Genomic DNA, 25,357 nt, shown 5'->3' with positions numbered 1-25,357 from the left:
AGAAGGGCAGTTCATAAATGATTGACTTGGCTACGTTTTGCGCATGTCATTTCTTTGCATTTCAGGTCAAACTAAGGAGAGAAAATCTCTCATCTCGACTCAATTTCTCAACCCGCTTTATCCTCATTAGGGCCACGGGGGGTGCCGGAGCCTAGCCCAGCTGACTCCGGGCCAGAGGCGGGGCACACCTTGAATTTGTGGCCAGCCAATCACAGGGCAGGATGATACAAACAACCAATCGCTCATAGCTAGGGACAATTTAGAGCAGGGGTGTCAGAATCGGGTTGGTTCGCGGGCCGCTTTAACGTCAGCTTGATTTCACGTGGACCATTTTAGATATAATATTTAGATTTATTTTTTTATAAATGGATTAAAAGAACTGTATTAAAAGCCCTGACTATTCAGTTTTTTATAGATCTAAAACAATGTTTATTTTAGCTTTTTTAAATATATTTTTAGAATTTATAAAATGATTTTTGAACTAAAAACACAGAAAAAATGGATTTTTTAAAATATATTTTTAGATTTTACAAAATGATTTTTGAACTAAAAACACAGAAAAATGGATTAAAAAATGACAATTCTTGATTTAAAAGGGGGAAAATCTGAAAAATTTCATATACATCTATACTCTTCATTTTAATTTGATCCAAAAACAGAAAGTCGGCACTCATGATTTACTTTCCCGGGCCACACAAAATGATGTGGCGGGCCAGATTTGGCCCCCGGGCCACCACTTTGACACAGGATTTAGAGTGTCCAATCAGCCTACCATGCATGTTTTTTGGAATGTGGGAGGAAACCGGAGTACCCGGAGGAAACCCACGCAGGAGAACATGCAAACTCCACACAGGTGGACCAACCGACCTGGACTTGAACCCAGAACCCCAGAGCTGTGAGGCTGACGCGCCCGTTAATGAACATATATATGTAAATATGTAAGATTGTAGCCGAGGGCTAATTTTCATTAGCCCTTGCATCCTTTGATCAAAAGTCTACACACCCCTGATCTACGTCTTTGGTTTAAATACGATTTTTCTGTGGGTAATCTACGTGTATTTTTTAAATCTGGCATTTTGAATGCTTAACAGACATCCAGTCAGACTTGGATGGTCGTTAGAGGCACTGAAACAAAATTGAGCGCCGGCTAAAGCGCTCCGCTGATTACTCGAGTGGGTACTTCCATCCCCAAAGACCGAGATTAAACAAAACATCAAGCTCCGCCCCTCTTACGCCAACCCGCCCCTGCTCACTCCGTCCGAGTGGTGTATTTCAGGACGAGGTTGTTATTCACGCAGTAATCTGTGCGGCGTGGCCGAGCCACGCCGGAAAAATATGCTTTGCCGTTGTCATAATATGGCCGAAATAAGGCGCGGGCGGACGGCGGTGGCGGCGGTGGCGGCGGCGGCGGCGGCCGTGGCGGCTGGAATCCTCTTATCTCACTCTAAATAAAGTTTTTTGGATGAAGTGTAATCTCTAAACCCGGCGTGCTTGCTGTATCAGTAATAGCCGGGTTTAGTGTAAGCCGCGCCATTTAGAACAAAACTCTTTTTTGGCATCACGCCGGGTTCGCCGCGGATGGCGCCGTTTAGCAAATGCGCGCTGGCCGCCGTCGTCGCTTGCCGGACAAATCAATCCGGGTCAGACGGGAAAATTGTTGGGGAAGTGGAGCGCCGTTTCTCGGCCACGCATTAGGGCCACGGCCAGACAGAGCTTGTTTTCCCATTCTAATATGTTCTCCCTGGGATTGCGTGGGTTTTCTCTGGGTACTGCAGTTTCCTGTCTCGAGCCACGCATTAGGGCCGCAGCCAGGCAGGGCGGCAGAAGTCGGCGAGAGATCGTTTTCCCACTTTAATATGTTCTCCCTGGGCTTGCGTGGGTTTTCTCCGGGTACTGCGGTTTCCTCCCACATCCCCAAAACATGCATGCTAGGCTAGCTGCTTATACACTGTTGTCAACTGTTGTAAATGGCCCCTAGCATGAATGCTTATCTCTCTCTACATACCCCACGTTTAGCTGGCCACTCATTCAGGGTGTCCATAGTCAGCTCCAGCACCCCCTGCGACCCTCGTGAGGACGAGCGGTACAAAAAAGGTCTTTTTTTTCAAATGAACAGATACAAAGCAACAAAAAAATCAAGATGGACAATAATATTGTCAAAAGAAAGACAATGGGTACTCAAAATGAAATTCGGGTGACCCCGACTCTATGCTAACCCCCCCCACACCCATAAAAAATCCAACTTTCTTGCCATCTAACTTCCTAAAAAGGAAGAAAATTCAGCCTGGCTTCACAAGCTGCTTATTCAAATGTACGTAAAACCTACAAAAAGACGAATCTTCTTTGCATACCCGCAGGCAGGCAGCTAGGCAGGCAGCTAGGCAGGCTCTTTACCCGCATTCCCATCCATCCCGGCCGGCCTCTCCCGGTGACGCTGCAGGCAAAATTCGGGAAACATCTGCTCCCCATGTTTCCACTTTAACTCCCGAATCCCAAAGAATTTTTTGTTTATATTTATTTTTTTCCAGTTTAAAAGCTCACCTCATCTCGACCCTCCCGCAAGTCGAAAGACAAACAAATCCGGCGGCCATCTTGGGAGCGCTTAAGAGTCATTAATACCGGGCCAGTCTTTTCCGCCGTGACATTTACCCGGATTTTTTCTATTTTTCCGCTTCCCCGCACGATTTTTTCCAATTTCGCCGCCCAGGCACGGGGGTAAATATCCCGCCTGGCCACCGCGTTGTCCTTAATCCTCCGTATCTCTTGCTCATGTTCATTCGCTGTTTTTTTTTTTTCGCGTCGCTAGCAAATGGGATGTTCGGGTAAAGCCTATAGATTGTAATTCACTCACAAACATGTAAACAGAGAACGATTTCACGTAGGCAGGGAGTATTAAAGCTATTACGCGCCGATGAATACCAAAACATGATATTCGGGTATTGGCTCTTGTGTAAGCGGGTTGTGTGGAAGGACCGCATTTCTCACGTTCCGGCGCCATTGACGTGGAACGACGTCTGGCGTGCGGGAAAATCCTCATTCGTTAGAAATTCGAAAGAACCCTGATTTAATTCACATTGTCATTGATTAACACCCAGCCTGAAATGTACTCCTATCGACTTTGAACTGACCCACAAAAAAGAGCCCAATGGGATACCCGCAAAAAAACTGATTATTCGTGTCGCAGTGGCGTTCAAATGAAGAGTCATGGGTAGTTATTTGTAATTGTTTGTTTGATTTATTCAATACGGTAAAGCATATATTCATGAACATATTCATATTCATGTTAATGAACATCTCATCTCATTTGCTGAACCGCTTTATCCTCGTTAGGGTCGCGGGTGGTGCTGGAGCCAATCCCAGCTGAATTTGTGGCCATCGAATCACAGAGCATGATGATACAAACAGTCAATCACTCATAGCTAGGGAAATTTAGAGTGTCCAATCAGCCTAGCATGTTTTTGGAATGTGGGAGGAAACCGGAGTACCCGGAGGAAACCCACGCAGGCCCGGGGAGAACATGCAAACTCCACACAGGTGGACCGATTTGGATTTGAACCCAGTTGCCCAGAGCTGTGAGGCCGACGCGCTAACCACTCACTTCACCGAGCTGCCCATTAATGAATATAAAATTAATGTATATGTAAATATGTAAGATTGTAGCCGAAAGCTCATTTTCAACTTTAGTCCCTTGTGTAGATTGAAGATAAATGATGACACATACTAGACACACACACACACACACACACACACACACACACACACAAACATAGCACAGTTTTAGAGTGCATTGTGATAGCAATTTTGTTTAAGATGATTGGCCAAGAGGTTCAGAGACGGGAGTTGACATATGCTAATAGCTATTGACTTCCAGGTATGAAGAGAGAAGGTGCTTTGGCTAATTTAGCACTCTTATTTTTTTGAAGGGAACTACACAGTCACCTCTAGAGCCAGCCCTTGTTGATTTGCTGGGATTTTTGGGTAAAAAATCTTGCAGTGGAGGAGGAGCTTTGAGACGGTAGATTTTTGCCAGGGTGTTTTATTTTTTGGTTGGTTTAGTCATGATAGGTATGTAACCAAATTCCATGTTGTGGATTGTTCTTTTAGTCCGTTTTTTGTTGTTGTATTTATCCAATTTATTAATCCAACCATACTCCATGCCATTTTCCCCCATTTCAAGTAGTCCACCAAAATGCACTGATTTTTTGTGGGTCTACTCAAGAGTGATAAACCAAAATTTTGAGTTGTAAAAGTTTAGCTGCTTTTGGACTTAGAATTTAGAACCAAAAAAGCCACCTTCCAATGTTTTTTTTGTGTGTTCTTTCATGACAAAACGAGACATTTTGCGCACTTTAGTTTCCGAAAACGCGACCAATCCATTTTTAAAGTGACGTTCGGCATCTGAATTTTCTTTCAGCGCTCGCCGAGCATCTGTTTTATGATCGACGGGGAGATATTAAAGCATAATTAGCCATTAGCGTGCGGCTTGAGAGAAGTGGTCGCTATGGTTTTGTTGTCCTAATTATTGCTTGTTAGCGACTTTCCTTTGGCGGCCGGCGAGAAGACGAGAAGAGAGGTAGCGACGATTTAGTCCCACGGACCGTGGCCGTCGGTGCAGGTATCGGCAAACACTGTCGCTAACAATTAGCCAAAGCAAAGGCGCCGTCACTTTCAATCTGACAGCGGGCGGCGTTTTCTGGCCGGCTTTTAATGAACGCCTCGCTAAGTAAAGAACGCTTGACGGCGCTTTATCCGGGTGAACGTGCGGGCGTGAGGTAGCGCGATAAGCGGCGTGTTCGCGGCGGAACGTACACATTCGCCGTGGCCCGAAAGGCCGTGACGTCCTTGACGCGGACGGATTATGACGGATGCGGCGTCGCCGTCGCTGCAAAGTTCCTTCAAGGTCGGAAACGGCGATAGCGGCGAAAGCTCTTTTAAATGAAGATTTGTTTTCAGCCTCGGGCGCCGTCATTTCCGCGCTTGCTGGAATCGCTTGTTTCCCAAAATGGTGGGAAAAATTCAGCGCCATAAGGATTGAAGTGATTAGACGGGTGGTGTCAAAGGTACGGCCCGTGGGCCGGGTGGGGCACGCTAGCGGGTCCGATCGACTCATTCATACAGAAATTAATCAAAAAAATTCCTAACCAGATTTTTGTGAATCGTGTAGTGGCAATTTCAAATTGAAATCGATTTCAATTTCTTATCGGCAGACACATCCTTAAGTCAATGACAGCTACTGAGTTACCAAGTAACTTTAAAATACCCCAAAACTATGAGGAATGAACCCGGAAATGCCCCAAAATCAACAGAATGACCAGTACGCAACCTGGAAATCCCCCACAAAACGACCATTGTGGTTCAAAATTCAGCCTGTGAAACTAGTTCGACCTTACAACTGGAAATTTGGTAAATTTTTAGAGCTTAACTAGACGCACAAAAAAATTACACCTAAAAAACAGAGGAATTTTGATGCAGCATAGCGTGAAAAAACACGGTAAGTTAGCCATTGTGCTTCAAAATTGAGCCCGTAAAATCAGTTTGACGATAATTTGGTCGGTTTGTCGGTCTTGACTAGACCCACAAAAAAATTATACCTAAAAACAGAGTATTTTTGATGTGTGGTGGTGTGGAAACCCACTGTTAGTCGGTCATTGTGGTTCAAAATTCAGCTCGTGAAACTAGTTCGACTTTATAACTGGGAATTTAGTACTTTTTTTTAAATCTTACTAGACCCACAAAAAAGTCCTACCAAAAAGCACAGAGCACTTTTGATGCGTGGTAGCGTAAAATCGGTTTGACGATAATTTGGTCGGTTTGTCGATCTCGACGAGACCCACAAAAAATATCTGAGAAAGAAAAACGCATATAATCAAACAATTAGCATTGATTAGCACTCACCGCACAACAAAAACAAAATTGCACTTGTGGCATTTTCCCCTCATAATCACCACAAGCGGTGAGTATTTACGACGCGCCGAGGGGTAGTCGAGCAGCCCCCGCGAACTCATAGATCGGCCGATAAGACCAACACCGCGAGCCCGCCTCAGAATGGCGAGACGGCGCCAAGCGAACAGAAAGAGGTGAGGGAAAGGACGCCGTCCGTCGCCTGCTGGCAAAGGAGGATTTGCCGGGATGAAAAATAAAAGGATCAGCGTGGAGCATCAACGTAATACCGCGCCAGTCGCTAACGTTCGACACGTCGCCACGGTGACCGAGCGGCGAGCTAATTGGCAGGGACGGGGCCTCGGATTAAAGACAAGTCTGGCAGATGGCGACCCCGCGATCAATGAACCGTGTCGCAATCAATGAACCGATAGACGTCCAATCCTGTGTGTAAAGTTATTTTGGGTCACTTCCTTGTCATTTTAGGGTAGTCGCGGATCATTTGCCGTTGTTTTAGAGCAAGGGTGTCAGACTCGGGTTGGTTCGCGGGCCGCTTTAACGTCAACTTGATTTCATGCGGGATGGACCATTTTAGGACGTTTGGTCGAACGGACGTTTGGTCGACCGGACGTTTGGTAGAACGGACGGTTGGTCGCCGGGTTGTCACTGTTGAAACCAGCTCTCAAAATTATAATCATGAGAGAGAGTGAGTTTAATATCTAAATATCTAATATAAAAATATCAACAGTAAACTGTCATAATTTGACAGCGAGCGAACCCGGCGACCAAACGTCCGTTCTACCAAACGTCCGTTCTACCAAACGTCCGTTCTACCAAACGTCCGGTCACGGCACTTAATAGTTGTTTGTTTGTTTTCTCGTACCCTGCGATTGGCCGGTAACCAATTCAGGGTGTCCCCATTGTTTGCTCTGACACCCCACCACGACCCTTGAATTATTTAAATGAAGTCGTTATGGATCTCTGCCAATGTTGATCATTTATTTTCAATTAGCCTTTGACAAGAGCCTATCGTTTACTTCACGTGGACAAACTTTGAACACGCCGCAGAATGCGGGTGCGTTATTCACACCGGGAAAGCCGGCTGGCATTTCCCTTAAAGTTCACGTCGATCGCCAGGCGGCTTTTCCGGCGGGGGGGGAGGACGACGACCGCCCTCCGCTCATTTTTTTTGGCCTCGGTTCGTCGTGTTTTTGAGGAACGAAGCCCCTCTTTGATGGCGTCGCCACGTGGTACGCATTTTGCTTTTCGTCCCACTGACGCAAGACGAGCGCAAGCATAATTTATGCTAATATCCGCATTCGGGGACACGCGTACAGTGCGAGTACAACGCCGCCGAAGCCCTCCGCCCCCGAGAGGACTCATTAATGGGGAAAGCTGCAGAAAACCACGACGGCGTGGAGAGTAATCCGTCACGACGCGCCCGGCCCCTCCCCTCGCCGCCGCCGCCGGGGCTCGTCACGGAGCCCTTCCTCCACCCGATCGGGCCGGTTTCGCGCCACCCCGCCGAGCGCCGACGCCGCCAGGCGTTTGTCCCCGCCCCCCCGCGCGCTCTTTGTCCGCCGCCGTAGTAAACAAAGCCGTACGGGAAACATCTCGACCGGCGCAGATTGAATTTGACACGTGCTTGATGTTGACCCCGACCTTTACAATTCCGCAGCATAAACACGGAAATCCGGTCCTCGGGGTCTGGGGGGGCACCCATCAGTCCGTTTTCTAGCGCAAACTCCGTTTGATTGGCGGGACACATTCATGGATGTCACTATGTTATTTATGGCTGAAAAAGTTCTCTTATTTCTAGACGTCAATAGCACTGAAATATGAGCATTGTCAATGGTAGGCAGTAGTCAATTTTGCCTCACTTCATTGTCATTTTAGTAGGGTACTCACAGGTCACTTCCTGTAAAATGTGGATCATTTCCTATTGATTTTCAGGCTTCTTCAGTCCGTTTATGTTGTTTTTTTGCCTGTTAGGCAGAGGGACCCCGCTAGGGGCATTCATTCCGGACCCCCAGAGCACAGGCCGCATGTTTTACAATACGGAGATACCTCGCTATTTCGCGCTTCAGTTATCGCTGCTTCACTACATGATGGGTTTTTTTCTGGGGACATTTTTTAAATTTATTTTTTAATTTTTTTTTATTCATTCATACATCTTCCATACCGCTCATCCTCGAAAGGGTTGCGGGGGTTGCTGGAGCCTAACCCAGCTGTCTTTCAGGCGAAAGGCAGACGACACCCAAGACTGGTCGCCAGTCAGTCATAGGGCACACAGAAAGACAAACGACCATCCGCACTCCCAATCATACCGCCGCCTGCGGGAATCTAGCCCGCGTTTGCCCGCAACCAAGTCAGGCGAGTGAACCACTACATCAGAAAGCGGCTTATTTTTATTTTATTTTATTTTTTATTCATTTAAATGGGATTAGGACTCAGCACTAAAGAATTTTTTTTTAAGTTAATAAAAATGTGAAAATCCACGCTAGAACATGAAAAATAAATAAAATTTAAAAACAAATAATAATTCAATAGGGGTGACCGTATTTTTTTAATAGGGGTGACCTTACTTCGCGGATTTTCACTTTTCGCGCAGGGGTCCGAACCCCCCATTAACTGCGATAATCGAGGTATTACTGTACTGGGATAGGAGGACAGCAGTTGGTGGTTTAACTGGTGTGTACGAATGCTTTTTCTAAGTTGGTGGCTTCCTTAGGCCTTAGGCCTCCATTGACCACAAATTTGTGAGTGAAAGGTTCAACGGCAGGTCAAGACTACTTGGACTGACCTACATTTTAAACACTCTCTCACACACACACACACACACACACACATGGGCACACACGGGTGCGCACACACATCCTCCGACACTCCCACTGGCAGAAAATCCTCGCTTTCACAACATCTGGAGTCAAGCCAGGACACCAGAAAAGCCGCAACCGGCACGGGAACGCTTGGCACGACGTAAACACGACGGCCACAGATTCATTAGCGGGAAGGCAGCTGCGGGGTGCCGTGTTCTGCACCAGTATCACGCTTGTTTTTTTTGTTTTTTTTCAAGTGAGCATTTTTTTGATGGGATTTTACAGTAGTAGTGGGCGAGTCCAGATTTAGTGTTGCGGTATTTTTTTGTGTGTGCACTTCCACGTTTGGCCACCAGGGCTGGCACGAGCTTCTGTTTGAATTCACGCATGGAGAAAAAATGAAATTTGAGAAAAATAGGCGTGGTCATCATCACAGTTTATGTTCGTTTCTATTATTTCAGAAGGCAGCGATATAATTTTTTACTTTCAATTTCGTATGTATAAGTTCATTTTTATATTTTAAAGGAGCCAGAACAGAATTTTAAACAAAAAAGTTAAATATTACGCCATTTCCCCAAAATTGAATCACCCCTTCAATTTCATATCGCATATTCTGCAAAATTCATGACCACCTCTTTCTCCGTTTTTTAGTTATCGTGAACACAATCATGACCTCTGTGACCTTTGACCTCAATCTGACCATTTGATGTCCTGCAAATTTGATTATCGTGAACGCATACTCCTTTAAAGTAAACAAAACAAAACAGTAGACAAAAATATATATACATATATTTTTTTGAATTAAAATCCCTGCCACATTCCCCATCAAAAAGGTTTGGACACCTCTCACCACCAATCCCAGCGAATGAGATAACACATCAAAATGTAAATGAATACATTTTAAAACCCCAAATCTAATCCCTAAAAAAAATTGACGTGATCATTTCCGATCTGACCTAAAACACCAATATTTCTTCTCATTTAATAATACTTTGCCTATTTTATTACAAACGTTTATCACATACATTCTTATGGGTGATATGTTACAATATATCGCTACAACAATTGTCGTTAAATCTAACGCGTTTATTTTTGGACGCTAATACCGCATATCAACAACAATTTCCGAAACAATACATCGCCCACTAAACTGATTCCCTCAATGTCTGTTTTTAATAGCAATCTTCCTGTGGCGTATGTCCACTTAATACATCTGTCAATCAAACCGGGCCGCCTTTCATCGCGTCGTCATGACGACGGAAAAGGCCACAAATCCCCGCCGTGAAAGCCATTTTTCTCCCTTTCTCAATATAACCATTTAACGCATCGATACGTGCGATCCGCAAAGCTTTAAAAAGCGGCGACAATTAATTGCGCCCAAAGCCGAGACGAGAGCGAAGAAAGAAGCAATGGCCGCCATGCAAATTGAGAGTATTGAACTTAAGTGGTGCTTGACTCCGTTATGCTCTCACTTTAAGCCACTCACGGATATAAAATATAGTCATACCTCTACTTAAGAATGCCTCTAGGCACGAAAGTTTCAGGTTACAAATTTTTTATATGCAAATGTGTGACTCGAGATACGAAAAAGATCCAAGTTCCCTATATTAAGCGATTAAAACTGTACAAATGCAACGTGGCACATTTTCACACAGACATAGGGCACACGTAAAAGTTTAAATTGTACTACAAAGTGGACGGCTTTCGTCCCTGGTAGAACGGGCTCTTGCCGCCATCTAACGGACAAATACGTGTATTACGTCTCATAATAACGGCAACGGAGGGAACTATTTCAGTGGTGCAGGGCACATTTTCTTATCCTGTTAACTTATTTTAAGACATTAATAAATCATTTCCTTATAATTTTCTCTCTTTTTTTGTTTTTCTTACATCTTTCATGCAAAATTGGGACACTTTGACCGATTTGAAAGAGTTTAGTTGGTAGTTGTGTGAGAACTGTGGAACGAATGAGAGAATTTAGATATAAAGTACACCTCTACTTACGAAATTTTCAAGTTACGAAAAAAGTCTTAGTACCAATTATTTTCGTAAGTAGAGGTACGGGTGTATACGAGATATTTAGTATTCCAAGTTGGGCAGGAAAGGGAAAGCAGGGGTGTCCAACTCCATTTGGTTGGCAGGCTGGTCCACGTTCATGTCAGCTGGTTTAATTTTTGGCCCAAAAGGTGAACTTACTCCATGTTTATCAATTTCATGGTACTTTTAATCATTCATTCATTCATTTTCTGAACTGCTTTATCCTCGTTAGGGTCGTTGGGGGTGCTGGAGCCAACCCGAGCTGTCTCCGGGCCAGAGGCGGGGGACACTGCATTAGTGGCCAGCCAATCGCGCTCACCTTCATATCTAGGGGCAATTTAGAGTGTCCAATCAGCCTACCATGCATGTTTTTGGAATGTGGGAGGAAACCGGAGTACCCGGAGAAAACCCACGCAAACTGGATAGATGTTCTTCTTCAGTCAAAATCATCTGTTATTATTATTACGGGCTGTTTTTTAATTTTTTTATTTTAGTTGATGCCATCTCCATTGGGGGACGTCTGGCAGCCGGCAGCTCGTTTAATATTCCCACTATTCATATTCTTATTAATAAGGGCTATAAATAAGACATATCGTAAATAACGACGGTCATGAATGTTTCATCGGACGACGCCGGCCTCGAAAAGCGGCGACGGCTGATTGGCTTTGGAGCGACGTTTTGCCTCAACGGATCGTTTGACGGCGGAGAACACGGATTGATCGGCCCTCCCAGTCCATATAGATTGGACATGTATTGTTGTCGAGGGGTTCAAATGGTTGGCTGTTCTTCAAACAGCTGGCAATGAATTTTTTTTAAAAATGATCTTAAAAAAGAGCTTTAATGAGAGTAACAGGCCTCGGCAGCAAAGCGAGCTGCTGAATCAGCCGATTGGCTCCGCTCGACTGGTCGCTTACAGTTGGCACCCCAACACGGGTGTGCCGTCGTTACATGTCGCCATATGGACGGCGCGTGGCGCCCTGCCCGCTTTCTCCTCGCCCGGCGGAATTACAGAGCGATGATGTTGACAATGTTTTTTTTTTTTTTTTTCATTACGAAGACACGCTTTTCCTCAAAATGATTATTTATGGAATTCCTATTATTCCGTCTGGTCTGACTTTGAATCCCCATAAAAGAAAAAAACAGAAGAATTGGCTCAACTTTTTGGTTTTTTAATAACCACTTTCCAACCCAGTCAATGAGAAACATTTGAAATAAAATGACAATCCCATAAAATTCCAAAGTTAATTTACATAATAGCTGTAGAATAAATGTACATTTCCCCAAGATATTACCAAAAAAATAAGTTGCAGCACGGTGGCTGAGTGGTTAGCGAGTCAGCCCTGCAGTTCCGGGGTCGAGGGTTCGAACTCAGGTCCGGACCTTCTTGTGGGGATGTTGTATGTTGTCCCTGGGCTTGCCTGGGCCTTCTTCAGGTACTCTGGTTTCCTCCCACATCCCAAAAACATGCATGCTAGGCTAGCTGGCTAACACTCTAAATCAATTTAATGTCAACTTGATTTCACGTGGGCCAGACCATTTTAGATATAATATTTCGATTTTTTTCATAAATTGATTAAAAGAACTGGATTAAAAGCCCCGAATATTCAGTTTTATGTTTATTTTAGCTTTTTTAAAATAAATTTTTAGTTTTTACAAAAGGATTTTTGAACTAAAAACACAGAAAAAATGGATTAAAAAATGACAATTATTGATTTAAAAGGGGGGAAATCAGATAATTTAATATACATTTATATTCTTCATTTTAATTTGATCCTAAAACAGAAAGTTGGCACTCATGATTTACTTTCCCGGGCCACACAAAATGATGCGGCGGGCCAGATTTGGCCCCCGGGCTGCCACTTTGACACAGGTTCTCTAAATTGTCTGTGTGATTGGTTGTTGTTTTTTTTTGTCTCCTCGTGCCCTGCGATTGGATGGGCACCGGTTCAGGGTGTCCCCCGCCTAGTGCTCGTAGTTAGCTGGGATAGGCTCCAGCACCTCCGCGACCCTTGTGAGGATAAGCAGTTAAAAAAATGAATGACTGAATGTACACCAATAACAACACACATATCATAGTGGTGTAGTCCAATCATATTTTTGGATTGAAATTTGGATATTTTTATGACAGTTTCCGGGGCTTCGCTCTCCAGCGGACAAATCGACTTTCAGCGTTTAAAGTTCCCGAGGCGGATGGATCGCCTAGCAACAGTTAAGCGGGGGCCAGCTAATTTGGAATCCAGCCAATTAACAGGCCGAGGAGGCGGCGTGGGGGGGGGTTGTCGTTCTCTACACCCTCCAGATGGAGGTCGCACATTCATTCTTTCCGTTTGACACTTTGGCTATTTTGGGGGTTGGCCCAGGTGCTATTTGTGTTTTTCTTCATCACTCAGGAAATGAGTGTCATCTGATGAGGAAATTTGGGGCTGCTAGGCGCTAGCGCTAGGCGCTTTGCTAGGTGTTTGCCAAATTCCTTTTTGAAGGAACATGGAAACTTGCTTGATTTGAGACTTTTTTTGCGGGTGTACTCATGATACTACTTTTGTGTTGATAAGTCAACACACTGGCTTTATTTTTAATTTTTATTTTACCCCCTTCTTTCCCAGTTCAAATTTGGTAGCAATTGGACAAAAGTACAGTATAAATACATGTATATGTGTATATATTTGTGTGTATGTATATGTGTATATATATATATATATATATATATATATATATATATATATATATATATACGTGTATATATTTGTGTATGTATATATATATATAAAATATATATGTATATATTTGTGTATGTATATATATACATACATGTATAAATATATATGTGTATATGTGTCTGTGTATATATTGTGTATATATATATGTATATATATACATATGATGACAGATGAGATATAATCAGTACTTTTCATGTAACACGCTTATTTATTTATTTACATGTGTATACATGTAAATATATGTGTATATATATAAAATAAATAAAAAATAATATATATATATATATATATATTTTTTTTTGTGTAACCCGCTTATTTACTTATTTATTTATTAACTTATCTACACTATCTTTGATTACTAATCTAAAATTGCATTCTTCTAACATTTTAAGATCATGTTCTCTTCTTTTGGCCCCCCAAAAAGGGTCAAATGTCTATTGGTGAAATGTGGTTGTTACTTTTTGGCTGCCAACGCGACGTGTTCACATTTCCATTTACAATAATTCCACTTGACCGCAGCAGAGTAGAAAGAAAGCCATGGCGCCAAATAAGTGGCGCTTGGCCTTATTTCCCCCGTCGCCGCCTTTATCAAATGGCCAGCGTGCCGAGGGAGGGCTGATTGATTACCGCTAAAGCTGTCAGAAAATAGATCTGACGAGCGACTGGTCCCCGGGGCCGCCTCCCGCTAATATCCGCTTCCCCCCAAAAAAGCGCCGTCTGGGCTTCAACGGCTCGATCGCAAACCCACGTCTTGATATCAGAGTAAATTAGGTTAAACCGTTTTTTTTTTTTGCTCTATTGCAGATGAAGTCATCTTTTTCTTTCTTAAAGAGCACCAGAAAGTCTGAATGAATTCTGATGAGATTAAGGGACAGCATTTTGGCTAGCGCTCAGTTAGCGCTTTTACCGCAAGGCTTATTCATGAAATCATTATCGGATTTGAAGCGTTATGGGCAATTTGAAATCTTTATCATTATTCAAATGACCTCGTCGGACGTCCAATCTATTAAGACGGGGGTCGGTCAGCCAATGAGGAATTTGAACAACTCCAGATGCAGAAAGTGGAACGCATTTTCTGGACTATAGGTCGCTTTTTTTAAAGAGTTTTGGCTGGGCCTGCAACTTATGTGCTTTTCACTCTTCACACTCACCTGTTCTGTTATTTTTTTAAAGCTATAGTAACCTGAAAAATGGATATATTAACCTACTTAGCTTGTTGTTTGCCTTTCTGCTCTTGTTATTTTAATGTATGTTTGTTCTTAGTTTCCACCAAAAGGTGACATATATTTATTGTTTTCCTCTTTATTGTGTATTTTGAGGCTTTTTTGTGACTTTTAGGTCGTTTTTTAAATTTGAATTGACCGTTTTCGCCTTATTTTTGCACTTTTTGTGACTTTTAGGTGTTTTTTTTATTTGAATTGACCGTTTTCGTCTTATTTTTGCGATTTCTAGGGTTATGTTACAGACAGGAAGTGAAATTATTTTCATTTGAAATGACCTTTTTTTAGATTAGATTACATTAGATAACTTTATTCATTCCGTATTCGGGAAATTTCATTGTTACAGTAGCAAGAGGGTGAGAATACAGACACAGAAAAATACATTTTAGACATAAATAAATAGCTAATAAATAAGTTAATAAATAAATAAATTGATAAATAAATATATGAATAAATTGATAAATATATATGAATAAATTGATAAATAAATGTATAAATAAACGGATAAATAAATTGATAAATAAATATATAAATAAATAATGGCTTATTTTGCAGTTTCAGACCATCTTAATCAGATGTTAAAGATTGGGTGTTTAAAAATGTATTTATAGAATTTGATTTTTAAGATTGATCTCATTCACTGCCAATAGATGTCCAATTCATTTGGACTGGGAATCTGGGCGCAGCGGCTAATCATCCATTTTAAAAGATGTCTTGCTGTTCTGCAGGACTTTTTGGACTAACTTTTGCTGTTCCTTGCCGTAAAATTTCTCTCATCTTGTGCGCCGCTAAAAATAGCTCTCCATACATAAATGTATGACTTGAGCGTTGTCTTTTTTCTTTTCAAATTAGAGAAGTTTTAAACTCCAGAGATTTGGGCTTTTCAGGCTGGCGCAAGTCACAACACATTCGCCAACAATCTTTATTCGAGTGGGCAACAAGCAAAAATTCCCCAAAGTGATCTTAACGTTACCATCTTTTTTTCCGGGAAAGTAAATATTCATCGTTTAGGGAGTCTGCGCTTATGATCGGCCATTTTTCCACACCAAAAAGTCAACTTTGGCTCATCCAGAAGACTGGGGAGGTCACCAGATGGCACCCGATTTTGTGGATCGGAGTCCCAATCCACAAAACTGTAAAAATGTATTACAGGCTGAAAATGAGCACATTGGCTATCCAACATTAAAGCTAAATAACAGGGTTATTAGAAAAACATTTTTTTGCAGAAAGTAGCAAATTATATACAGTAATACCTCGACATACAAGTGCCCTGACATATGAGCAATTTGAGACACGAGTAAAATTTTGAGCAAATATCTATCTTGTGATACGAGGCAAAAAGAGCCAATCCGGGAGAAGAAAGGTAACAAAATTTAAAACAAAATTGAATTAAGTTTAGTGTAAGGTTAGATTCAACTTATTTTGGCGTGTGTCTGCATCATAATCCAAGTTCTTTTTTTTTTTTTTATGTTATGTTACGAGCGCGTTGCGGGTGCAACTCCCTCTTCAAATGGATTGGACACCCATCATTATCAATTGCATTATGTTAAAAAAAAATCTTCCCTTAGCAAAAATGAACCTTAACAATGAGATTATCACCCATAGACGTCCAATCCATTTGAACTGAATCCAAAACATTAGTTCATCGGCTACCAACCCTCCCACTTCAAATGGATTGGACGTCCATCACTGTCAATAGTAGCCAATTAATTTTCCTCTAGACAAGATGACCCTCCCACCAATGATTTCCGCACTAGTCGACGACCAATCCATCCAAAGGGGGCGAGTGGCAGCGAATGAACATTCGCTACCAACCCTCCTACATCAAATAGATTGGACATCTCACGCTTTCAATGGCAGCCAATTAATTTTCCTCTAGACAAGATGACCCTCCCACCAATGAGTTCCGCACTAGTCGACGACCAATCCCTCCGAAGGGGGCGAGTGGCAGCGAATGAACATCCGCTACCAACCCTCCCACGTCAAATAGATTGGACATTTCACGCTTTCAATGGCAGCCAATGAGTCAGTCAAAAAAAATGTTCCTCCAACCCTCCCACGTCAAATGGATTGGACATTTCACACTTTCAATGGGAGCCAATGAGTTCATGACGAGTAGGAGTCCAATCCATTTTGCCCGGGAGGGTCGGCAGCGTTTTTTCCTCGGCTCGAATGACGAATGTGGATTTTTCCAAAGCGGTTTTCCGTCCTCGGTTGTTATTTTGCACTGCGGTAGCTTTCAGGGGAGCGACTCAATTACGCAAACACGGCGAGCGAGTCGCACCAGGCGTCCGCTCGCTCCTAATTTCTCCGCCGGGACTTTGGAAGTACACGAAGAAGAGAAAAAAAAAGTGACACGCCATCATCTGTGTGTCAGCCAGAAGAAAAGCGCTGAATGATTCATGGCGTGGTGACAAACAAAGCGGGGTGGGGGTTCGGTTCGCTCCGCTTCCCGCCATCGGGGGGCGGGGCATTGTTAAAAATACCCAGGATGCTTTGAGGAATGAGTGTCTTTGAACCCCCGCTCGTTTCAGTTCCATCGTCGGTGACGGGCGTCCGATCTCGGGGTTAATGTTGCCTGTCTTTGTAAATTCGAAATATTAAATTATTCAATTTGAAAAAAGAAATAAGTCTATCTTGATGAGAACCTGATGGTTATTAATGACAGAAATGACAATTTTCTTACCAGAAGTTTAAGATGTTGTGGCAGCCATATTGCTTCTAATGTCAAAATATCTGAATTCTTCTTCTTGGTTCATATTAATTACTTCAATAGTTGTCACTTTCTAACAAGAAATAAAACAAAACAAAGTGTAATTTTGTTTAATTTCAAAATCAAGGCTACTCGCGTCCGGCCAGTCAGAATACGTTTAATTAGGTTTAGATGGCGGCGCCGTGACAGGCACAAGTGAGTTTTTTTCACATTTTTTTCTTTCATTTTATTCATAGATGTCAAAATAAATTTAGTTTTGCGTTTTATCTGATTATCTTTTCTCTATTTTGATATAAATGACCGTATCGGCTGCATTGTCTTGCGTCATGGCGTCATGGCGCCATGGCGTCATGGTGTCATCGCGTCATGGCGTTACGTTGTTTCGTCTTTGTCTCATTGCAGTTTGGTGCATGTTGTCTTTTTATACGCATTTCTTTCATTTTATTCATAGACGTCAACATGAATTTAGTTTCGCGTTTTATCTGTTTATCTTTTGGTACGTCTTTTTATACCCATTTCTTTCATTTTTTTCATAGACGTCAAAATACATTTTGTTTAGCGTTTTATCTATTTATCTTTTCTCTATTTTGAAAAAAAATGACCGTATCGGCGGCATTGTATTGCGCCATGACGTCATGGCGCCATGGCGTCATGACGTTACGGTGTTTCGTCTTTGTCTCATTGCAGTTTGCTGCATGTTGTCTTTTCATACGCATATAAGCCATACCCTCGATTCAGTCATTATTTTTTTTGTCCGACAAATACGGCTTATATGTGAGTAAATACGGTAGCTCTGTCACAACACGTACCATTTTATACCCAATTTCCATCCTCTGAAAATGATGAAATCCAATCACATGTTTGGATCTGGAATATCTCAGGTGCCTATGTACATTGTGGAATAGACTTGAGGGTGTCCTCCACGACCCCGCACAACAACATCTCGCGCAATTATAGCCAGACAAGCTAACCAGAGCTAACAAGGCCTCCCGAGCGACGCTGTCAGAGCGGTCGCCGCCGAGCCTCCGAAAATGTCTCATTACTCTGTCAGGGATTTTCTCGGCCAAAAAAGAGAAAAGTCATTAGGAAGGAATAAGTCCGAGAGTTGTGCCGCTACCTCCACCTGTCGTCCGTCTCCGCCATGAATAAATGACGGGGCGCTACGTTAGCGTAGCGCGCTAGTGTTTGCAGAGGAAGTGGAGATTGCTGGAGTGTGTTTGAATTGCAACTAATGAGGCTGACTGCATTGCTCACGGACGATTGAACTCGTCGGGTATTTCCAGTCCCATTTTTCAAGGCGTCCTAGCCCACTTTTTTCACAAAGTGTGTCACGGAGAGCAAAATGATTTGTCGTCGGGATATGGAATCCATGTTAGCCCGTTTCTGCCACCATTCTTTGCAGAGCTGTCATTTTATTAGCGAGGATGTCCCGGTGCTGATTTTTTTAGTCTCACTCACGATCTGATTTTTTTCAAGATATGACCATATTTTTTAGACCAGTAAAAAAATAAGGTAACCAGTATATGCCAAATTATTAACCCTATAAAGTGATATGGGTATCGGATCGAGACGTCACTATTTATTAGTTAACGGGAAGCACTTTTTAGAAGATTATTAGTTGTATACTACCATAGAATTGGGAAAACCTGCGTTGGTACTGTATTGTGAGTCAAAAATGATAGAATTATTATTATTATTAGTATTTGTAGTGGTATTTTGAGGCCCAAAATCTATTTTGAACTGAGTTGAGCAGCTTCATTTTCACCAGGATATTACTTTGCTGCTACCTTCTGGTACTTTGGGGAAGGTCGATACTTTGTTGTCAACCTTCAGGCAATTTAGTACAAATAAACCACTTCATATGTTGATGAGCTTCATTGAGACAAAAATAGATTAGACTAGATTATTTTAGTTTATCTTAGATTACCTTATTTTATCTTATTTTAGCTTGTCTTATTTTATTTTATCTTAGTTTGGCTTAGTTTATTTTAGTTTAGCTTAGCTTAGTTTATTTTAGCTTAGCTTACCTTATTTTAGCTTAGTTTAGCTAAGATTAGTTTAGTTTATCTTACCTTAGCTTAGTTTATCTTATTTTATCTTATCTGATTTTATCTTACTTTATTTTATTTTAGATTAGATTATTTTAGTTTAATTTAGATTAGATTAGAACTTTATTTCATCCCGTATTCGGGAAATTTCTTGGTTGCAGTAGCAAGACAGACACGGACATAAGACACACAAGACATTGTAGACCTAGTTAAGAAACTGGAGCCACACACAGGAAGCTGTTTCCCGATAACTATTTCCAAGTGAGTTGAGGAGCTTCATTTGAATGAAAACAGTGCTTTTGCTGTCATTTTAATGTCATTTTGTGTCCCAAACTATTGAGGAACTTCCAACTTTTCAATTTTCAAAGTCAGTCGATGGAATTTAGTATTGCTTTGAAGTGAATTGAGGAGCTCCATTCAGAAAAAAATACTTATTTGCAGCCATTTTGGTGAAAAAAACTATTTCAAGTCATTTGAGGCGCTTGATTTAGATATCACTAATTTGAGTTTTGATCTAATACAACTTCCTGATTGGTTGCAGACTCCCCCTGGCTAATTCTGCCCCTCCCCCTCCACACTAGCACTGTCTCGCCACGCCTTTGCAACCCGACACCGCCGCTCCTCTCCACCCGTTATTAGATCGGGATGTAAAAAGTGATGCATTGTGGGAGACGCTAATCGAATCCCGACGCTGAAGGCGGCGCATCCTGCCACGCCATTTGACAATTTGTCTTAATAAAGCGACATCATCACCGCGGAGTCTCACAAAAAACAACCTGGATTTGACACTTTTGCTTTTTTTTAATACATAAAACTCATTCACGGATTGTTACGAAAATCCACGCGTTTTAATCCTCCGTATAGCAAAAGATTAGCGTGCAACGGACGGGATATTGCTGTCAGGGATTTGGATTCGCCGATGAGAAATACAAACCGGACGCACATTAGAAGGGCTCTTAAGTCATCGGCCGCCATTGACGGGGATAGACGTCACGTGGTCTTGGACCGGGAAGGTCTTGGTTCGCAAATAGCGTTTTTTTTTTTTTCCGTCTTTGGAGTCGCTTCTGACGTGTCCTCTTCTTGACCTTCGCTAGCCTTGGGGGAGGTCACCTCACGGGCTTGTCGGCTCACGTTTGATTCTGGACGGAGATTGGTTGGCGCTATCGGCTAGCGCCGTTTTGAGTTGACGTTGAGTTCGAGCTTTGTGTTTTTTTGGGGGCAGTGGACTGACACACATTGTTTAAGAAAATCTTCTTTTTTTTTTCTATTACAGTGGTGCTTTTTAGGCACAGATTGTTTTTTTTCTCCATATGAAATACATCATTATTAAGTAGAAATTGCAGGGCAACGCTCATATTATTGATCAAAAATCGCATTTCATATACTCTATTAATAAATAAACTGAAAATGAAGATTTTCAATTTTCTATTGCTTTTAACCCAGTCAGACCTATTGAAATTTTATATGAATAAAAAATGTATACATTATGTATACCTTTAACTAGACACACGTTTAGCATTCACAATTGACCCGTAATTAGTAGTACATCAAGTGCATATGCTAGCGAAGCGATTAGCCGCTACAGACTAGAGCTATCCCTGTGTTAGTGATATATACACAAAAGTCTAACATTAATATTAAACACTTCTACAACCTCATTACTTTAACTAGAAGCACATTTAGCATTCAGTGTACCCATGGGTAGTACATAAAGTGTATTTACTGGCATAGTGATTACCTACTAGCGCTAGCTGTGTGCTAATCGCCAATAAGCATGATTTTTACACAAAAAATGGAAGTACCATCCCCACAATAATCAACTCCTATTATTTTTCAGCATAATTATCTCACCTTAGCAACTTTGGCTTACATTCGTAAGTAGAGGTACCTCCGTACTCTATGCTAGCCTCTTGCTAATTGCCAATTAGCCTGATATTTATACAAAAATGGAAGTATCATCCCTTCAATAACCAATCCTTCTACAACTCCTATTTTTTTTAGCATACGCAGCTTATCCTAGCAACTGTTGCTTACATTTGTAAGTAGAGGTACTTCCGTACTCTGTTTCTTAGATTTGTAAGTAGAGGTACCTCCGTACTTTTTCTTACATTTGTAAGTAGAGGTGCCTCCGTACTGTTTCTTTCGTTTGTAAGTACTAGTGGTACCTTCATACTCGGTTTCAAACATTTATTTATAAGTAGAGGTACCTTCCTACTCTGTTACTTACATTTGTAAGTAGAGGTACCTCTTTACTCTGTTTCTTACATTTATTTGTAAGTAGAGTTACACCCGTACTCTGTTTCTAACATTTATTTGTAAGTAGAGGTACCTACTTTGTTTTATACCCGGTTTTGGTCATGAGTTTCTAATGTGAAGTGGTCCCAAGGAGTGGACATATTTCCTTAGTCGTTTGATTTAAAAACAGAGGAAGAAATAAAGATTGGAGCAAATCTTGTCAAGAGGCGAAGTGACTGCGAGCCGCAGGTCCACCTGGCCGGCCGGACCTCATTTGAGCCAGCGTCAGAAGATTAACTCGGCTGAACTCTCAGCGAGCCCGCAGTGTCTTTTTAATGAACGCCCTTCTCTTTCCTGCCGCTGTCGCGTGAGTGTGTTTCAAATGAAAAAAAAGTCCCACAATGCAACAGTGGCGGGACAGCAGGGTTCGTGCCAGGTGGCCTAATTAGTCACCGGCTGCGTCAAGCACTTAAGACTGTGAAACCATTCCCTCAATTAGTGGAATCGCCTCAATAATTACTGTTGGGATATTACGTTTAATTTTTGTTATAATTGAATTCATTTTAAAATACATCTGTTTGCGTTTAGTATTATTTTGACTTGATAATAGAAGCCTATGTGGGCTTTTTTTCATTCAATTTACACATTTCCTATTTTATTTCAGTTCAATACAACACTACATGCATTATTGTCTACACAGATTTAATATTATTTCATCTAATATCAGTCATATGCTGTTCAAAGTAGTCACACGTAAGTTTCAGGTTACAATTTTTTTATATGCAAATGAGTGACTCGAGATCCGAAAAAGTTACGAAATCCCCAAAATGTAAATGCATTTCCTTATCCATTATTTTATTTTTAATTCCCCTTATTAAGCGATTAAAAACTGTGCAAATGCAACGTGGCATATATTTTCACACACACACACATTTGGCACACTTTAAAGTCTAAAATTTACTACAAAGTGGACGGCTTTTGGCCCTGGTAGAAAGGGCTCTTGCCGACATCTGGCGGCCAAACACGGGTATTACGTCTCCTATTATTACGGCTGCGAAGGGAACTATTTCATCGGCACAGGGCACATTTTCATATGCTTTATTTATTTTAAGACATTAATGAATAATTTCCTTATGATTTTCTCTCATTTTTGTGTTTCCTCACATCTTCCATGCAAAATTGGGACAAAGTTGGGTCTATTTGGTAGTTGTGTGATGAGCGTGGAACGAATGAGAGAATTTACATATAAAGTACACCTCTACTTACAAAATTTTCAAGTTCTGAAAAAAGTCTTGGTACCAATTAATTTTGTAAGTAGAGGTACGACTGTACTAGAATGTCCGCACTCTCGCCACCGAAGATACCGAAACGAGCGGTCGCCGGCCCAGCACCGCCAGTTAGCACGGCGACCTGCGAGTCCGAGGCGAGACTAACCGTGCTTTTCCTGGGCCAGGTCCTTGGGGCAGATGCATGGGCAGCGACTGCGGCCCGGGTGGCAGCCAGAGCCGGGCGGTGTGGTGCGCCCACGTGGACGGCTGGACCACCCTGCACACCAACTGCGACCAGTCGCTGCGTCCGTCCAACCAGCGCAACTGCTTCCGCGTCTGCGACTGGCACAAGGACCTGTACGACTGGCGCCTGGGGCCCTGGAACCCCTGCGCGCCCGTGGCCTCCAGGGCTTGGCGGGCCCTCCCCTGCGCTGGCGGCGAGGAGGGCATCCAGACGCGGGAGGTGGCCTGCGCCCTCAAGTCGGACGGCTCCCCCGCCCAGGACGCCATTTGCGAGTATTTTGAACCACGGCCCCGCCTGGAGCAAGCCTGCCTGATCCCCTGCCCGAGGGACTGCGTCCTCTCCGACTACTCGCCGTGGACGGCGTGCTCCAAGACCTGCGGGACGGGCCTGCGCAACCGAGTCCGCGGCGTCCTGGCGCCGCCGCTCTTCGGCGGCGGCCCCTGCGGCAACCTGACCGAGTTCCAGTCCTGCAAACCCGGGCCCTGCGCCGGGCCGGAGGGCGCCTACAGCCTGAGGGTGGGCGCCTGGACGTCCTGCGCCCTGCCGCCATCGCCCCCTGCCCGTACGGCGCGGCAGGCCAAGCGGCGCAAGGGCAAGGGGCGGGGTGGGGACAAGGACCCCGAGACCAGGGAGCTGATCCAGAAGAAGCGGACCCGGAACCGGCTGAACCGGCAGGAGGGCTCGTCCTGGGACGTGCAGGTGGGATACCAGACGCGCGACGTCGCCTGCGTTCACAGGAACGGCAGCGCCGTGCCACGCAAGTGAGTTCACGCAATACTCGTGTAAATACCGTATTTTACGGACTATAAGTGGCCGTGGGTGTTTATTTTTATTCATTTATTTATAGTTTGTTGCGACTTATGTGTGACGTTATAGTCGCACGTTATTATGTCATTTCACATTTTAGATTTAACCATATTTTCCGGACTATAAGTGGCCATGTGTGTGTGTTTTTTTATTTTTTTTATAGTTTAGTGCGACTTATACTCCAGTGCGACTTATGTGTGATGTTATAGTCGCACGTCATTATGTTATTTCATATATTATTTTTAACCGTATTTTCTGGACTATAAGTGACCGTGTGTGTGTGTTTTTTATAGTTTGGTGCGTCTTATGTGTGACGTTATAATCGCACGTTATTATGTTATTTTTAACTGTATTTTCCGGACTATAAGTGGCCGTGGGTTTTTATTATTATTATTTTTTTATAGTTTCGACTTATAAGTGGCCGTGTGTGTTTTTTATAGTTTGGTGCGACTTATACTCCAGTGCCACATGTGTGACGATATAGTTACACGTTATTATGTCATTTCACATGTTATATTTAACCGTGTCTTCCGGACTATAAGTGGCCATGTGTGTGTTTTCATTTCTTAATTTTTTCTTTGGGTGCGACTTATACTCCAGTGTGACTTACTTGTGATGTTATAGTCGCACATTATGTTATTTCACGTGTTAATTTTAACCATATTTTTCGGACTTTGCACGTTATTTTTACTGCCAGGCCTTCTCAGTCAAAATGAATTGGTCATCTATTGCGACGAGGAATACTTAGAGAAAGCAGCACAAATATTTGAGTGTGTTGTTGCGCTCCAATTTTCTGCCACCCACAACGTTTTCCACTTGCTTTTCACGTGGTTTTCCACAACGTCGAGTGCTGCTTTCCAGCGAGCGCTTTTTGTTGTTGTTGACACTCTTCTTTAATGTCGAGGAAAGCGCCACTGGCGAGCCGCCATTCATGCGTCCCGTCGTGTCTCGTCCCGTCCCAGGTGGCGGACGGCGTGTGATGCATTATATACTAAACGCGCTCATTCATGTTGGTCGCTGGCGACGCCCATTGCCAATTTCAAAGAGCGAGCGCAACGTCAATGAATATTAATCCGTCCTTGTTGATTCCCCACGTTGAAATATTCACGCTTGTTTTTACCACAAAAAGCCCAGGAAACTTCTCGTCTCCGTAGTTTGAAAACAAAAGGGGAAAAAAAGCTGAAAATTTATTTTATTTTATATGTTTTTAAATTTCAGTACATATTCAGCACAGATTCTTTTATTTGAGTTTTTACTTTCTTCTTTGTTTATATCCTTTCAAAATGTTCCACTAAGAAATGAGTAATATAGTATTTTCATTTTTTTTAATTAAAAAAAAGGAAAAAGGGAAAAAATTGTAAGTTTCTTT

The 25,357-nt window shown here is 42.6% G+C and overlaps 1 protein-coding gene across 3 annotated transcripts in view; it reads left to right on the top strand.

The window, feature by feature from the left end:
- The window catches only part of thsd7ab (thrombospondin, type I, domain containing 7Ab), a 91,542-nt gene that overhangs the window by 7,085 nt on the left and 59,100 nt on the right, over positions 1-25,357 (top strand). For all 3 annotated transcript variants that reach the window (XM_077599725.1, XM_077599726.1, XM_077599724.1), the window contains exon 2: positions 23,123-23,942. In XM_077599725.1, the coding sequence (XP_077455851.1) occupies positions 23,123-23,942 (820 nt within the window). The remainder of the gene's footprint in view (positions 1-23,122; positions 23,943-25,357) is intronic.

This window comes from Stigmatopora argus, chromosome 4 (genome assembly GCF_051989625.1).
Source record: "Stigmatopora argus isolate UIUO_Sarg chromosome 4, RoL_Sarg_1.0, whole genome shotgun sequence".
NCBI lineage: Eukaryota > Metazoa > Chordata > Actinopteri > Syngnathiformes > Syngnathidae > Stigmatopora > Stigmatopora argus.
This window is presented reverse-complemented; position numbering and strand designations above follow the sequence as displayed.